Below are 18,259 nucleotides of genomic sequence, written 5' to 3'. Positions count from 1 at the left end.
TTCTTTCAATGCTGGAACATTTAGAAGTTTAGAAATCTGTCTGTAACCAATGCCATCAGTATGTTTTGCAACAATAAGGTTCTGAAGGTCTTGAGAAAGCCCTTTGCTTTTAACCATCATGAAATGTTTCTTACGTGACACCTTGGTAATGAGACACCTTTTTATAGGCCATCAGGTGAGACTGAACCAGCTGATATTAAATTGCACTGACAAGGGGCAGGGTTTCTTTCTTATTACCAATAGATTTCATTTGGTGTCTTGGCTTTCCATGCCTTTTGCACCTCCCTTTCTTCATGTGTTCAATACCTTTTCAAGTCATTCCATTTTATTACACAACTTAATTTCTGAATTTATTTGTTTTGTTTTTTTTGTAAGGATTGCATGGGTTTTACCGACATGAGTGAACATTTCATTTCAAGGTCACCTTTAGAAATATATTTACCTAGAAAAATGGTGATGTGATCAATAATTATTTTACCCACTGTATATACACATATAGTATATATATATATATATATATATATATATATATATATATATATATATATATATATATATATATATATATATATATACACACACACACACACACACACACGGTGAGTACACCCCTCACATTTTTGTAAATATTTTATTATATCTTTGTGACAACACTGAAGAAATTACACTTTGCTACAAAGTAAAGTACTGCGTGTACAGCTTGTATAACAGTGTCAATTTGCTGTCCCCTCAAAAAAACAGCTCACAGCCATTACTGTCTAAACCGCTGGCAACAAAAGTGAGTACACCCCTAAGTGAAAATTTCCAAATTGGGCCCAAAGTGTTAATATTTTGTGTGGCCACCATTATTTTCCAGCACTGCCTTAACCAACCCTCTTGGGCATGAAGATCATCAGAGGTTCACAGGTTGCTACTGGAGTCCTCTTCCACTCCTCCATGATGACATCACAGAGCTGGTGGAATGTTAGAGACCTTGCGCTCCTCCACCTTCCGTTTGAGGATGCCCCACAGATGCTTAATAGGGTTTAGGTCTGGAGACATGCTTGGCCAGTCCATCACCTTTACCCTTAGTTTCTTTAGCAAGCCAGTGGTCATCTTGGAGGGGTATTTGGGGTCAGTGTGTGGTGTATGGTCTGAGCACTGACAGGCTGACTCCCATCCCCCCTCCCACCCCTTCAACCTCTGCAGCAATGCTGGCAGCACTCATACGTCTATTTCCCAAAGACAACCTCTGGCTATGACGCTGAGCACATGCACTCAACTTTTGGTTGACCATGGCGAGGCCTGTTCTGAGTGCAACCTGTCCTGTTAAACCGCTGTATGGTCTGGGCCACCGAGCTGCAGCTCAGTTCCAGGGCCTTGGCAATCTTATAGCCTAGGCCAGTGATGGCGAACCTTGGCACCCCAGATGTTTTGTAACTACATTTTCCATGATGCTCAACTACACTGCAGAGTGCAATAGCATCATGGGAAATGTAGTTACAAAACATCTGGGATGCCAAGGTTCGCCATCACTGGCCTAGGCCATCTTTATGTAGAGCAACAATTATTTTCAGATCCTCAGAGAGTTCTTTGCCATGAGGTGCCATGTTGAACTTCCAGGGACCAGTATGAGAGAGAGAGAGATAACACCAAAATTTAACACACCTTCTCCCCATTCACACCTGAGACCTTGTAACCCTAACAAGTCACACGACACCGTGGAGGGAAAATGGCTAATTGGGTCTAATTTGGACATTTTCACTTAAGGGTGTACTTTACTTACCAACGGTTTTGCCATTAATGGCTGTGGGTTGCGTTATTTTGAAGGGACAGCAAATTGACACTGTTATACAAGCTGTACACTCACTACTTTACATTGTAGCAAAGTGTAATTTCTTCAGTGTTGTCACAAAGATATAATAAAATATTTACAAAAATGTGAGGGGTGTACTCACTTTTGGGAGATACTGTGTGTATGTATATATACACATTTTTTGTCTTGGGATATTATAGTAGCAGTTGAGCCTCACCACATATACTACTGTAAATGTAGTGTGATCGCCCCATTAAATTCAACAACAGATTTGCACAATTGCACTGGAAACCATACATGCCTGTGGAAAAATCAGGCACACAAACATCTGTTATGAAAATCAAACTTGCCCAAAAAGAATCTTTATCTGAGGGTTGATTGGCCATGAGGGTCTACTTTTCTTTTGAGATACCTATAGATTTCATAATTGTTACCTGATCCTTCCAGAGGCAGAACAGGACAATAGATGATCTGATGATAACTTCACAGTTTACACTCCCCAAAAAGCCGGATATCTGGTATAATCTTGAGTAAACACGTGTACTACTTCAGTGAAAATTCAAATTTCTCTAGCCTAAGGCCAGCCATAGATGGAGCAAATTTATTTCCTACAACCAGGAGTTGACAGGGGAATCCCTCCCACCGTGCCTTTGCGTTCTCCTGGTATGGGGTGGTGTGGGGTATAGGGCTGGGGCAGCAATTTTCCTGCCAGGAGAGGACAGTGATTATTGCTAGGGGCTATTACAGCAGCTAGCGATAATTGCATGTAAAATCCAGGAGGCTGGTTGTACCCAAGTTGATCAATCAACTTACATGGGTACATTCAGCCTGCCAATACATGGTTTAAATCGCAGCTAGTTCCTATCTGTCTACGGCCAGTTTAAACATCTCCTTGCATTTTATGGCTGAGGTTCTATCTGTTGTGTAGACTTTGCCAGATGGTGCAATGCAGACTGAGACAGACAATAAAAACTGCACAAGAAATATAGCACCCCAACACCAACACTAGATATACCCGAGGGTTGCAGCCCTCCTTCCCCATTCTCCCCACATCTGTGCCCTCATTCTGTACCAACACATTGTGCGTGCCATGTGTTGCTCAGGCAGAAAACACTCAGCTGCTACGGTTTCTGAAAAGACCGCAGAGAACATGCAATAACTTCTGTCTATATGAGCCTCGTTCACTTCTCCAAGAACACTGAACCTCAAGTAATGGACCTTAAGTAAAGTCAGCTAGTAGTCTATCCTGACAGTTGGAATCTGAATGGTTGCTACAACAACCCAAGCAAATTCCTTTCTGACAATAATTATATTATTAATTTAAAAGCCCAGTAAATTTTACCCCTCCCAACCCTAGTGGATAGATCTGAAGAACCTGGGGAAAAATTATTATATCTCAATCTTTCCCTGGTCAATTTGTGACACTAATGGATTGTAAAAAAAACCTTGTATTTTACAGCCGATTTGAATCCGACTCAAAAATCTTTATATTTCTTATGTCCAATTATGCTGTGGAAATATTGTATATTACTTGTGAATTCCAAAACATTGTATTTGAAACCAATTACCATTTCTCCAACTGGTAGCTTGTACAAGTTGAAGGGAAATGTGCAGAGGCTCCTGGGAGCAGAACCAGAGTATTCAAACTGTTCTATTTAAATGGACTGCCCAATGCACCAAAAAAGTGCATGTACCCTTTCTGGCATCACAGAGTGTTTCTTTAAATAATTTGTTGGGGCCATCCGGCCGAAATTAATTATTTACTTAAGAAATATGGCCACTATCAGCGCAGTATAAACAGAGTGGCATCACACAAAAAAATTGAAATTAGGCTTTAATAGATACACTATATTACCAAAAGTATTAGGACGCCTGCCTTTACATGCACATGAACTTTGACATCCCAGTCTTAGTCTGTAGGGTTCAATATTGAGTTGGCCCACCCTTTGCAGCTATAACGGCTTCAACTCTTCTGGGAAGGCTGTCCACAAGGAGTGTGTCCATGGTAATGTTTGACCATTCTCAAATTCATCCCAAACATGTTCTATTGGGTTGAGGTAAGGACTCTCTGCAGGCCAGTCAAGTTCCTCTCTCCCAAACTCACTGATCCATGTCTTTATGGACCTTGCTTTGTGCACTGGTGCGCAGTCATGTTGGAACAGGAAGGGGCCATGCCAAAACTCCTACAAAGTTGGGAGCATAAAATTGTCCAAAATGTCTTGGTATGCTGACACCTTAAGAATTATCTTCACTGGAACTAAGGGGCCAAGCCCAACCGCTGAAAAACAACCCCCAACAATAATCCCCCTCCACCAAATCATTTGGACCAGTGCACAAAGCAAGGTCCGTAAAAGACATGGATAAGCGAGTTTGGGGTGGAGGAACTTGACTGGCCTGACCTTAACCCGATATAACACCTTTGGGATGAGAGTGTGCGACCTCAACCCGATAGAACACTTTTGGGATGAATTAGAGAAGAGACTGTGAGCCAGGCCTTCTTGTCCACACCAGTGCCTTACCACACTAAAGCTCTTCTGGAAGAATGGTCAAACATTCCCATAGACACACTCCTAAACCTTGTGGACAGCCTTCCCAGAAGAGTTGAAGCTGTTATAGCTGCAAAGGGCTGGCAAACTCAATATTGAACCCTACGGACTAAGACTGGGATGCCATTAAAGTTCATATGAGTGTAAAGGCAGGCGTCCCAATACCTTTAGTCATATAGTGTACATTTAAATAAGAACACCAAAATGTGATCCTTGACAGAACCTCGGATGAAGGCGGAGTGAGGATCTGGATGTCTGCATAAGCAAAAGGGCCCATGTCAAAAATTACATAAGAATTTCAGGTTATCTTATAAAGCCTACAGATATTGGATGTAGAAAATTGAAAGCACCTATTCTGCTCTATTAGGATATGTGGTATTGATGCACTTAAAACTAATAAAAGTAAAACACCCTTTTTCCTTCCCCTTGGCATCCTACTTTCCAAAGTCATAAGAATTATTCTTCATCATAACAAGCGCTGACAAGCGCTTTGTGAAAAGCATCAATCAATGCCATGTTCAATGTTACATCGAATCAGCATCTATTTTAAATCTGACTTTTTAAAGTACAGTAAGGAAACAGAGGATTGTGTAGATAGACTGTGATAGCTGGCTACTAAAAGACAAAAATGTAGACTGACACTTTTTTTATAAACTAGTGATCCCATTTAGAGAATGAACTACTTTGCTATCTAAAATTTTTATACTTCTCCATTCTGTCATTTAATTATTAAAAGTGGAACGTGCTTGTGAACTGGGAGATGAGAAAAAGAATAGTCAATTATACATTACTTTTTAAAATGCATAAACTGTCAATTCCATACAATGTAAACCATTATAATTTTTTCTTTAATAGCGCAAAGGGCAGTTGTGTGCTAGTAGCCATATAAAGTAGCCTAAAAAAATAAAATAAATCAGGCCATTCACATTAAGCTGCAACAAAATTACTGCTGATTAGTTACGTGAGGTTACTGCACACAACCTATGTTTGCGCTATTGTTAAACAAGCCCAAGTGCGATATCTTGATGCTTATATGCAGAAAGTGAATTGCTATGACTTAAATTCCCTTAAGCTTTTTTTTTGTTTTGACTTGTAGATATTTTAGCTGAAATTGCAGGCAGCAATGTGAAATAAGGCCTTGATCAAAGCAAGAGAGCGTCATGACTGTAAAGCCTCGTACACACGCTCGGTTTTCTCGGCAAGAACCAGCAAGAAAACTGCTGGCAGAGCTTTCTTGCCGAGTATACCGAGAGTGTGTACGAGGCTTTCAGGTTTCTCGTCAAGAAAACTGCCTAAAATCTCGACGATGTTCTCCATTTTCTCGTCATGATTCTCTGCAGTGTTTTCCTGCCGGGAAACCCGAGAGTGTGTATACTTACCTGTTGCCGTGGAAACCTGTGCATGCTCAAAATGACTTTGATGCATGCGCAGTAGCTTCCTAAGCATAGGTAGGGTACAGCAAGATGGCAGCAACGGCATCGAATGTAACAAGCGCATGCTCATCTTACGCGATGACGTTACCGCGTTCTTGCCTTCCAAAAGAACCGCGGTTCTTTTGAAAGGAGTGTCTGTACACTCGGGCGGCAAGACATTCTTGCCAAGAATCTCGTCAGGAAAAATGACAGTTTTTTCCTGATGAGATTCTGGTCCGTGTGTACAAAAATAAAATTAAATGGCTAAATGAAAGTCACAAGATTCGCCCAACCATCATGAATTCTGACCGTATTTTGTTTAATACAGGTATGCTGATTTCTTATGGTCAAGCGCTCCATCTAGTGGCCACAATGCATTTTTTTCCAGAAATACCACAATCAGGAAATTACTCAATTATGGCCACTAGATGGAGCTGAAAATCATAGAAAATCAACATATTAAGCAAATTATGGTTAGAATTTGTGATAGCTGGTTGAGTGCTTGTGATATTCATCCAACTAATTATTTATAAATAGACCCCGAAGTGCGTTTGTCCCAGCAACAAATCTGCTTCTTCCTTTTACTACCTAATCTGTCCTAGAACAGCTTAGGTGCTATGGACAACACAGAGCATTAATATAATTACAGTTATAAGGTCTGTAAAATTGTATAATAAAAGGAACTTTAAGTCTGTAAAGGGCATACAAGCCAATGTTAACAGGGGCATTTGTGAAACGTTCCAAAGAGGGACATTTAGAGGGTGTCTCCAAAGCAACCAATCAGAATTCCAGTTACCCTGGCATCTGGTTGCAACTAGAAAATTCGGAGACTTTGCTGTATAGAATAGTTCTTAATGCTAAGAGTGACTGGCATAGCACAGTATTCCAGAACACCTTATGAAGTGAGCAGAGGACAGACAGACAGAAGGAGCCATGCTATCCACACAGGCAGAGGGCAACAACACAGCAGCCCCACCACAAGAGAAGAGGTTGACTGCTGACCTGGCTGTCTCCAGACTAACACGGGAACAAAAAGAGAAACACAAGAGTTTGTTATAGTGGTAACTAGAATCTGAGAATGGATATTGCATCAAGTGGTACACTTTTATCATTCAAAATAAAGATAAAGTAGCAATATAGGGAGCAATACTTGGGCACATATCTTGTCAGAAGATAAAGTGTGCCAAGGGCTAGTAACACCAAGGATACAATTTGTCCTATAAAGACAAAAATGACTGAATTATTCTTTGCATTTAATAGAGAAAAGAAATCATGTGGACATTAGATGGTAATTAATTTTGATAATCTAAGCACCAATTTTCTGATTATTTAATCTACTAGCCTATGCTGTCTACACTTTGAACCACATACTTTACCTTTGCTCTAGTTTGGGAAGAGTATTTTCTGTTATGCCTCGTACATACAACCGTTTTTCATGATGAGAAAACTGCCATTTTTTTTTTTGGTCGAGAAAACCGGTTGTGTGTATGCAATCTAGCAATTTCTCGACAAAAAAACTGCCCGCAAAAAAAATGAAACCAGCTCTTCTTTCTCGTCGTGTTTCACGTCAGTCTTTTTCTCGTCGCGAAAAACGATTGTGTGTGTGCTTTTCCGAGGGGGAAAAAACGTACATGCTCGGAATCAAGTATGCAGCCCAAAAACTACAGGTTTTTGAACGACAGGAAAAACGATGGCGTGTACACGGCATTAGGATATAAAAATATCTTCAGAACAACCTTTCTAGAACTAGGGTTCTTACAGAGCTTGCTAGGGGCAGATCGATCTCCTCAGCTCTTGACTGTCAAATATATAACCACCAATACCCATTATCTTCTTAGGGGGCAATTCTTTCCACTGGCCCCCAATGTAAGGATGCACTTTTCCACCAACATAGGAGGCCAACTCAACCACTGATCATACTAATGCACTGGGAGTTTTTTTGTACAAAAACAAAACAAAATGGAAGGTGCGCACACCTAGTGCAATACTAAAAACATTTATTTGATAATAAAAAAAATGGGTACTCGCAAAGTAGCAACTTTCAATGAGCCATAACACCACATGATATTGAATAGTGCAGACACGTTTCGGGGGCGCACCCCCTTCCTCCGAGCTAAGTTAGCCTAGCTCGGAGGAAGGGGGTGCGCCCCCCAAACATGTCAGTTGTACCCCTTGATGTGATACAGAACATGTCCACATTATTCAGCTATGTGCGGTTTTAAGGCTCATTGAGAGTTGCTACTTCGTGAGTACCCACTTTTTACCAAAAACATTTATTGGATAATAAAATCAGTAATGCAATAGGTGTGCACGCCTTTTATTTTGTCTTGTTTTTGTAGTTTCTATCGGATTACCCCATCTGTTTTTTACCATAGAAGACCTCTTACTGCTGGAGCCCTGGAAGTGACTGCTTTTCTTGGGAGTTGTTTATATATAAAACTTATGCAGGGATTCCCTAAGGCCTAAAACCTAATTGAAAGGGTTCCTACAGGGTAAAAAGATTGAGAAAGTCTGCTCAAGGATTATACCTTAAAGGGGTTGCAAAGGTTTCTTTTTTATTTTCAAAATAGGTTCCTTTAAGCTAGTGCATTGTTGGTTCACTTATCTTTTCCTTCCATTTCCCTTCTAAATGTTTTTTTTTCTTTGTCCGAATTTCTCACTTCCTGTTCCTATTCAGTAAGCTTGCCCCCATCATCCGAGCCGTTCTGACTGGGGGTTGGTCAGCCAGAACAGCTAACATGAAGTGAGTAATTCAGACAAAGAAAACAAAGAAAAAAAACATTTAGAAGGGAAATCGAAGGAAAGGGTAAGTGAACCAACAATGCACTAGCTTAAAGGAACCTATTTAGAAAATAAAAAACAAACCTTTACAACCCCTTTAAGCAAGGTGACCAGCTGCAACTGGCAAGGGCCAATAGGAAGCCTACCAGGCATCCCATTTCCTCAGTAGTGGTTGAATATATCTAGGTGCTGGGGCTTTGATGGATATTTTAGTATCTATTTTAGTATTGGTGGAGCCTGGTGGCTGTGACAGACCAAAACTTCTAATGTGTCTCAGTTACCCCAACAGTAAGATCTTTTTGGCATAATTCATAACTCTCTTTTTGTCCATTGGAACTTTGGACATTCCTGCCTACTGCAGCATTCTCCAGTCTCCAAAAATGAAAGTGGGAAACCCTCATAAAGCCACATCAGGTCTTCAAACCCAGGAACTCAAAGATATCACTATTAGAATCCCTGAGGGAGATTACCAAACACTGGAATTAGATTTTTCGGTGGACTAACCTTTTAATGGCCATAGCTGAAAAAATATTCACTGGTTTTATCTGCATTTGTGACACAAAGATGTCACTTTTATCATTTGGTGTTACTTGTCCTTGTCTCTGACAGTAGATCTGTTTAAACATTAGGGTTCTTACTTAAAGTGGTTGAAAACCTCTTGCCTACACAAAGTAAAGTGACTAGCATCAGGTGGTACACAGAGCTGAAATAAACTCGACTACATAAGTTGTACCTGTTTATCTGTAGTCATTTCTTCTGTAGATCGTTCTAAAAACACACAGGGATTTTTTTCTCTGCTTTAGATGAAGGGGGGCGAGAATCTAAAGTCGCACAGTGCAGATTTCAGTCAGGGGAGCTCTGAATCCTGATTGGAGGGAAAGGACACATTCCCCTCATCACAGTACACAGGATCAATGCCAAGGTGTTGCTGTTAATCACAGGCCGGGGTGCTGGAGCTCTCCCTCCCCCATCACCTTTTTATCTCTTGGTGTACTAGAACGATATGCTTTATTCATATTTCATGTCTGAGGTTTACAACCACTTTAAGATTAAGGTAAGGAAAATACATTATAAACTTTTAGGAAATTGCAGGTTTTCAGTGGTAGAAAATAAAGTGAAAGTACAGTAAGCAGTAGGAAGACATAATAAACATGGTATAAGGTGTTAGAATTTGTATATATTAGTATGAAACATGATAGCAGATAAGATCAGATACAAACCTTGGACATCTTGCTCTTACTGTCAGCAGTGAGGAAAGACATATTGTTGATCTCATTTTGAACCACAAAGTTCTGCTCCTCCCGCTTAAAGTTCTGATGAAGAACAAAAAATAAAAATCTCAAAGTTACCCTGAGGTCAGTGTGCCATTCAGTGAACATGGTTTTTAACATAGGTGTGTGCACAGGGTGTGCCAGGGCACACCCTAATCACCTCATGTGGCACCCTGTGTGGCACAGTGGGCAAAATGTATATAAAACAAATTAAAAAGTAAATTAAAAAGTAAATTTGTAAAAAAATAAAAACTACTGACACCATCCACTGCCCTACTGACACAATCAGTATAAATACACATGCACACACATATATGTTCATGAACTTTGAAGTGCACACCCTAATACAATAGGCTGTGGACACAAGACAAATGGCAATAAGTGGGCTTAAAGCATGGGTCTTCAAACTATGGCCCTCCAGTTGTTCAGGAACTACAATTCCCATCATGCCTAGTCATGTCTGTGAATGTCAGTTACAATGCCTCATGAGATGAGTAGTTCTACAACAGCTGGAGGCCCGTAGTTTGAGGATCCCTGGCTTAAAGCATACCTATAAAAGATTTCAATCTGTTCCCTCAATGGATGGCTAGGAGAGGTAGAGGTCAGCAAGGTTTAATAGTAGTTGCTCTGCTTACAGCCTGACCTCCTTCTGAAAGCACTTTTGCAGTGTTTTTTTCCGATTCACTTGTTCACTTGAAAAAGTCTTGTAAAGGCCCGTACACACGGTCAGGCCCCGTACACACGACCAGTTTCCTCGGCAGAATTCAGCTTCCGACCGAGTTTCTGGCTGAATTCTGCCGAGGAAACTGGTCGTGTGTACACTTTCGGCCGAGGAAGCCGACGAGGAGCTCGACGAGGAAATAGAGAACATGTTCTCTATTTCCTCGTTGTTCTATGGGAGCTCTCGCCCCGCCGAGCTCCTCGGCGGCTTCAGTGCTGAACTGGCCGAGGAACTCGATGTGTTTGGCACGTCGAGTTCCTCGGCCGTGTGTACGAGGCCTTAGACTTTTGGACAACAAACTTCAAAATGAGCAGATTTTCAAACTTTTTCGGTTTTTCGGTTTTCATCAGACAAACGTTCGCTCTGCAAATGGACAAACTTTTTGGCAACAAAAGTCCTACGGTGCAAAGTCCTATCTCGTGTACAGAAGTCCATCAGGCTTTAGTCCAAAGTACAAACACGCATGTTCAGAACCAATGTTAAAATCATGCCAAAAATAGCAAACGTCGACCAAAGGGTGGCAGCAAAGAGCAGAAAAAAGTTGAAAAACCACGTGATTTTGGGAAAGTTTGTTGAAAAAGTCCTGCCGTATGCATACCAAGTTCACGGCCAACGCCCTTCAGACAAAAATCCACGGAAAAGTTTGTTTGAAGTCCGATCGTGTACATGAGGCTTTTGGCTAGGTTAAGGTGGGCAGTAAAACCAAAGCTCAACTCACTGTTTACTGCCCCTCTACGTCCCCCCCCATGGCTACCAGTGTATATGGAGTTTATACAATAACATTAAATAAGAGAACCCTGTACTTACGGAATGTAAACTACAGGGCTCTGTGATACTTGGGTCCCTTTCACACTGGGGTGAAGGCAGCCTCGGCAGTACAGCGCCGCTATTTTTAGCGGTGCTTTACCGTCAATTTTGTGGAGCTATTCGCCCACTAGCGGGGCTGATTTTACCCCCCACTAGCGGCCTAGAAAGGGTTAAAGCCACCGCAAAGCGCCTCTGCAGTGGCGCTTTGCCGGCGGTATAGCCGTGGCGCCCATTCATTTCAATGGGCAGGAGCGGTGGAGGAGCGTTACACACCGCTCCTTCACCACTCCAAAGATGCAGCTAGCAGGACTTTTTTTACCGTCCTGCTAGCGCACCACTCCAGTGTGAAAGCCCTCATGGCTTTTACACTGGAGAGACAGCAGCGGCTGTTTCAGGTCGCCTTTGCAGTCGCTATTTTTTGCGTTATAGCGCCTGCAAAGCGACCCAGTGTGATAGGGGTCTTATGGTTAGCATGAATTCAACTACTGAAAAGGCAACAACTATCAATTATTTGGGACCTTCTCAGTTTGGAAATTGGACTTCAAGAGTAATTAAGCCAAGTAAAGCACAAGGCTGGTTAGCAATCTTCCATATGCAAGTCTACACATTTATTTTAAGCTAAAGCCCAGCCTTGCCTTCAGTCTTGCACAATTATACAGACTCCTCTCCTGTACTGAAATGGCTTACGGTCATTTCATTGCACACTGGGATCTTCATTGCAAGCTGAGCAGAGAACTCCCAAAATTAATCTGCATTTGCCCTATAAATTAATCGTTATTTATACACAGTTGACTGTAAGGGCAAAAATGGTCCATAAGGGCATAACAAATACGCTCTAGAATCTGCCTACACATTTTTTACAAAGATTCAGTTGTAAAGGTACAGAAAAATATTTAACAGCTGGAAAGGTATTCCAAGATTCAAATCATTACTCTGCATGATATTAGACAGCTGGTGTAGAGTAAAATTATTTTATCTGATATCCAGGGCCATTAGAACCGGACCCTATATACAAGCATTTATAACTTACATGGGATTTTGACCAGAAGATGAACACCTCCCCAACCATTCGGAACAATTCCTCTGCATCACAATTAGGCTCAGTCAGCCAGTTCGCCCTGCAAAAAATTTACAATTTTTAATGGCTATCTGCTCAAAGTATACTGTACATATGCCAAAATAATTATATGTATTATATAAATATATATATACATTATATTATATACACACATACATGTATATAGATATGTATTTTTGTTTTAGCACATCTCGGCAAAACATGCACTATTCCATATGTTTTATTCCTTTAATCTCCGCGTATAGTAAAATTATGGTGGTCAAGATCCCCTCTCGTTCTGGAATGACAAATGTCATCCCAGTATCACTGCTCTCTTGTGCGCTCGCGAAGGTGTGCAGCACAGCGGGCGCGCTGTGTGTCACTGGGATGCGGCGTGACCCCAATCTCGGGAAAGAGGCGACCAAGCAAATACAAAATAACGAGGGGTGTCAGCCCTGCCTAGTTGTATTTTTCTAATGTACAGTAAAACCTTGGTTTGAGAGCGTTTTGCAAAACAGGCAAAATGTTTTAATACATTTTGCCTTGATATAAGAGTAGTGTCATGTCACAACTGAGTATTAAAAAAAGAATAGAGGAGCCTCTAAGTGTAGCAATATGGTTACATTTAATGAAGGTACAACATTTAGCAACTTATTGCTACACTTAGAGGTGCCTCTCTTCTCTTTTATACTCTGTGAAAAAAACGCTTTGATATACAAGTGCTTTGGATTACAAGCATGGTTCTGGAACGAATTATGCTTGCAAACCAAGGTTTTACTGTACTTAGAGGTAAGCATAAGCTCACCTTCGGTAACATGTTACATGTTCCACCTGTTATTAGGGTGGAACATGTAAAATGTTCCCAATCCTGCACCAGCTCCCCAATCCCCACACTCCCTGTGAAAACAGGCTGGGGATCTTCTCCCCCTACCTGCTGTCACTATTTGAAAAGAGTGTGGCCGTGTGGGGCTCCGTCCACACAGCTGCGTCATTGATTCACAGATGCCTGTGAATGAAGGAACTACAAGTACCAACAGTCTTTGAGGCTGTCGGCTTGTAGCTCTCAATTAACAAAATTTTCTAATTTTTTAAGTAAAATTTTCTTTGAACCCTCCTGCTCTTCAATCTCTACAACATAGAACATGCTTATTTTGCAGTCCAAGATGAGAACTAAGAAGACTCCTTGAAATAACAAAGTGTGCTCAAGACAGAAATTAGGTTAGGGAGGCAGCTCTAATAGGAAAACGCAAAGTCCCACCTCCTTCACCAAGATTATTCTACACAGAGACACAGTGGGGTTGATTTACTAAAACTGGAGGAAGTATAAATCTAGTGCAGCTCTGCACAGAAGCCAATTAACTTCCAGGTTGATTTAGCAATGTACCTCCAACGTGAAACAAGGCATAGTAATCACAGTAATGAGGGAAAAATGATCTGCAGGATTCTATAGGATTGCTGTGATTTGTCCTTTGCTCTCTGCTTGCCTGTATGGGCACACCTTTTACATAAAATTGTCTCTAGGTATCTTTAGAAAGGAACTAATGGTTCCAAAGCATGATTATAGATTATGTAATTTTCATAGGATGTATTAATCTAAAAATACATTTATTTTTATAAAGACCAAGTTCAAATCCTATTCCTCCATCCTTCTAAATTCTTGTGCTTCCCCCTATATAACTGTACCTGTTATTGTCTACATAACGGATCAGCAGAGGATAGAGAGCATAGAGGTCTCTGCAGAGGACAGAGAACTCATCTCGTATTAGAGCCTCAGAATCTTCGGACTCGCTCTTCGCCTCCAGACGCAGTTGCTCTTCCTCAGCCACTACTTTCCCTGCCCGTTTCTTCAGCTTCTCCATTGTAGGAATAAAGTGAGTTCGAAGAAGCTCTGGCTTGGCCTTGCTAACGATGGGCTGTGCAAATACTGATGGAGAAGAGAAAATATATGGAAAACTTTACAAAGTCCCGCGTCTTCTAATCTATAACCAGTAAGAATCTTTATTACACCTGTCATTTAATTTACAGGTCTCCTTGTGCTCACGGCACACAAAACTAGATATCTAGTTAACATATGAAAATTGTAAGTTAGATCAACATTTTTAAATTATAGTACATGGGCATTTTTATATAAAATCCTCATTCATAGTTCATGGGTTATGATTTGGTCATATTTTCTCTAAAGCATCTGTAAAGTCTTATGGATTACCTGCAAGTCTTTTCATCCAGGAGGCCTCATCTATGCCTAAATTGTTGACAACGATACGGAGGATGTTACCCAGGAGGGCATTCAGATGCTCAGAAGTAACACTGGTGCAGCAGGTGGCTTCATCTGGCATATTTTCTGGCCCTCGTTCCCACCAGCGAGGAAGATAATTGCACAACATGGGCAAAGTTACTTCGATGACATGTGGCATCTCTGTGTAACGGGCACCAGACTCTGCTAGCATGCTGATTTCTTTTGTTAGGGTGTACAGGTCAGGGATATCTGGGCACATTTCTTCTACAGAGCTGGGAAGACCCAAAACTAGAAAGGAAAGAATGTTAAATGGCACAACTGATTGTACAGTTCAAGCTGTATTGGCTTTCATTAACAATAGAATTATAGGAAACTTCACCCTAAACAAATATGGTTAATATCAGCCTGACCTGGCCAAAAAGGTAACAAGAGCGCTGAAGTAAAGGCATAATTGTAGTCACTGCAAGTATCCATCTAATGGATCCTTAATCTACTATAGTGACTACTGGATCCTTCACCTGGCCTGTAAAATGTGTTAAGTCAAGATTGAGCACCTCTTGGAAGAGAAGCCCCATCTGACATTCATTACTCAAATGCCAGACCCTTGGTTAGCAGTAGAGGCTTTGACATTTAACAGTTGAGTAATGGGGGGCAGTGTTTAGCCCCTGGTTGGAGCATGGTTTAATCTCAATTTGTATATAAGTCAAGGCCCTGTATACAATCTGGGGTCCCACATAGTCAAAAGGGATCGATTTGGAGATGAACACATAGCTAACCAACCATAGCTAACCAACTATAACAAAGAGAGTTGTACTTCAGAACAGTATTTACCTTAGCCACCTTTAGCTTCAAGTTCATTTTAAACAATGGCAAAAAAAAACATTACTGTACATTTTTTTTCCCCCCTAAGGCACATTAAGAAACCTTAGTAATATGGTATTTTGGGAAATTGAAATGGAAGATGGAGGGAAAGAAAAGGGAGGGGTAATTGAAGGAGACGTCTCAACAATGAAGTCTTCAAGATTCTATATAAAAAGAGGTGGTGAGAGATTCAACCACCAGCATCCCCACCTAACTAAAATATTATTTCAGGATGGGATCATACTACTGCCCAGTCCTCATACTCACTGGCACGTTCACGAGGAGTCTTGGTGGTGTAGACAGAGTAGATGTTGTATTCATTCAGGTGGGGTTCCAGGAAGGCCACAGGCATGGCAGCAGCAAGTCTTGCCAAACATTCACCCAAAGCTGGGCGTTGTCTAAAAATAAGCAAGTAAGAAGCATTAGGTAAAGATTTTTTTTCCACAAAGACAATCCATATACATGGGTGAATCAATGTGCAGCCAAGTAGTGGTATAAAACACTTTTGCGCTTACTTTTCAACATAAGGGTTCTTGGTGGTACCCAGAGAGTAGATACTGCACAGTGTTCTGTAGCAGGAAACCTGTACATCATCCACTGAAATGAAAAAAGAAAAGAATATCTATTTGTAGAGAGCCAATATCTTATTATAGCTAGATAACATAAAAGGAACATGGGAATGCTATTCATATACAGTGCCTGCGTGGGAACTGATATTTGAATAAGTGATGTCCATGTCAAAAATACCTCATAAGTACATATACAATACAAGAATGTATTTATAGGGCAAAGTACATGCTTTTACTACCGTTACACCTATAGATATATATATGTCTGATATTAGGGAGTCAATTTTTTCACAAATCAAAAACATGCACTACTGCATAAATTCATTATAAACTTTATATTGGGAAAGTATCAACTTACATATGACATCGTCTCCAAACTGGTGCTGTGCAATGTGCTCGAAGAGTGATGTAAGAACTGGCAAAAGGGCTACGGTGGTATAATTGATATTCTGGGCTACACCCTTCACCTGAGTGCGAGATTGAGATACTTTCCCCAGCTTTAGGTTCTCAACCATCTTTTCTATGTCTTCGGATGCTCCCTCAAAGAAGGAACGCAAACCGGCCTTTACTATTTCTGGGCCAGATTTCATGACTGTCCTGCAAGGAGAGGAGAGAGTGTCACTAGCCTAGAAAATAGGTTTTTGATATAAGAGGTTAAGTCAATAAGTAACAAAGATATGATAGAAGAGGATAAGTCAAGAGCACATAAAACCATCAGGAAACCAAGGTTTCACAATGTTATAATTGCACAATCCTGCAGAGAAAAGGGTATGAATGGTATAAAATCCCACGGATAAGATGAACAGTAATAGTGCTGGCTAGGGGAATGCATTGATACCAAGGTAAAAACTAGGGACAGTCCTGATGCTCGAGTAGAACGTAACAAACGAACATATGGGTCGCTCACCACAAGTTTGCCCACTGCAGAGCGCCCCATAATGCACTGCGTGATCGCAGTGCATTGACGGCTGCTGATTGGCCAAAGCATGGACCTGACCTGCATGCTTTCGCCAATCACAGCGCGATGTGCTGTGAGAGCCATGATTGGCCAAAGGCAGGATGCGACTGGCTAATCATGGCTCAGGAGCCAAGTCCACGCCCCACACTATATAAGGCTTCTGCTTACATGTATATAATAAATTAATGAAGATTAGGCAAGTGGTGTAGTGTGCAGTCACTCAGTGTAGTATGTAATACAGTTCAGAGTATATAGTACAGTTAGTGTAGTATATATTATACAGTTCAGAGTATATAGTGCAGTCTGTATAGTATACAGTATATAATACAGTCCGTAGAGTATATACAATACGGTTCAGAGTATATAGTGCAGTCTGTATAGTATATATATATATATATATATATGTATAAAACAGTGCAGAGTATAAAGTGCAGTCTGTATAGTACAAAATATATAGAATACAGTTTAGAGTATACAGTGCAGTCCGTATAGTATATAGAATACAGTTCAGAGCATATAGTGCAGTCTGTATAGTATATATAATACAGTGGAGATTATATAGTGCCATCAGTGTAGTATATAATACAGTGCAGGGTATATAATGCAGTGCAGAATATATAATACAGTGTATTGAAGTGGTTAAGGGGAACTCTATGACAGAATTAAGAAAAAACAGCGTGGGGTCCCCCCCAAAATCCATACCAGACCCTTATCCGAGCAAGAAGCCTGGCAGGCCAGGAAGGGGGGGGGGGGGCGAGCAAGCTCCCCCCCTTCTGAACCATATCAGGCCACTTGCACTCAACATGTAGAGGGTGCCCCCAAAGAACATTGTCCCCATGCTGATGGGGACAAGAGCTTCTTCCCAACAACCCTGGCCAGTGGTTGTCGGGGTCTGCGGCCGGGGGGCTTATAGGAATCTGGAGGCTCCCTTTAACAAGGGGGCACCCAGATCCTAGGACCCCCCCCCCATGTCAATGGGTATCGGGTACATTGTACCCCTACCCATTCACCCAAAAAAGTGTCAAAAAGTAAAAACCAAATAGAGCTCCCATTGAGCTGCTACCTCTTGGCTTTGACAGCTGTGGGGGGGGGGGGGGGGGGGGGGCTACGCCGTTAATAAAAAAAGCATCTTATGCTGCAATATTCACCATTAATCCATCACCGTCACCTCGTCTTCATCAGATGGCACTATTGTTTTGTGTTGGATAATGACCAGGGTCATTTAATCAAAATTCCCATGAGCCC

General features: G+C 41.2%; 1 protein-coding gene across 11 annotated transcripts in view; it reads right to left on the bottom strand.

The window, feature by feature from the left end:
- RYR1 (ryanodine receptor 1) overlaps nucleotides 1-18,259 on the bottom strand; it is a 273,212-nt gene that overhangs the window by 73,335 nt on the left and 181,618 nt on the right. For 7 of the 11 annotated variants that reach the window (XM_040323298.1, XM_040323302.1, XM_040323300.1 and 4 more), the window contains 8 exons: nucleotides 16,415-16,653; nucleotides 16,003-16,084; nucleotides 15,755-15,885; nucleotides 14,597-14,914; nucleotides 14,074-14,314; nucleotides 12,364-12,451; nucleotides 9,755-9,847; nucleotides 6,756-6,770 (listed from right to left, as the gene is read on the bottom strand). In XM_040323298.1, coding sequence (XP_040179232.1) covers nucleotides 6,756-6,770; nucleotides 9,755-9,847; nucleotides 12,364-12,451; nucleotides 14,074-14,314; nucleotides 14,597-14,914; nucleotides 15,755-15,885; nucleotides 16,003-16,084; nucleotides 16,415-16,653 — 1,207 coding nt within the window. The remainder of the gene's footprint in view (nucleotides 1-6,755; nucleotides 6,771-9,754; nucleotides 9,848-12,363; nucleotides 12,452-14,073; nucleotides 14,315-14,596; nucleotides 14,915-15,754; nucleotides 15,886-16,002; nucleotides 16,085-16,414; nucleotides 16,654-18,259) is intronic. The other 4 variants (XM_040323299.1, XM_040323303.1, XM_040323308.1 and 1 more) reach the window with 1 other exon arrangement.

This window comes from Rana temporaria, chromosome 9 (assembly GCF_905171775.1).
Source record: "Rana temporaria chromosome 9, aRanTem1.1, whole genome shotgun sequence".
NCBI classification, from domain to species: Eukaryota; Metazoa; Chordata; class Amphibia; order Anura; family Ranidae; genus Rana; species Rana temporaria.
The sequence above is the reverse complement of the archived record's forward strand: the minus strand, read 5'-3'. Positions and strand labels throughout refer to the sequence as shown.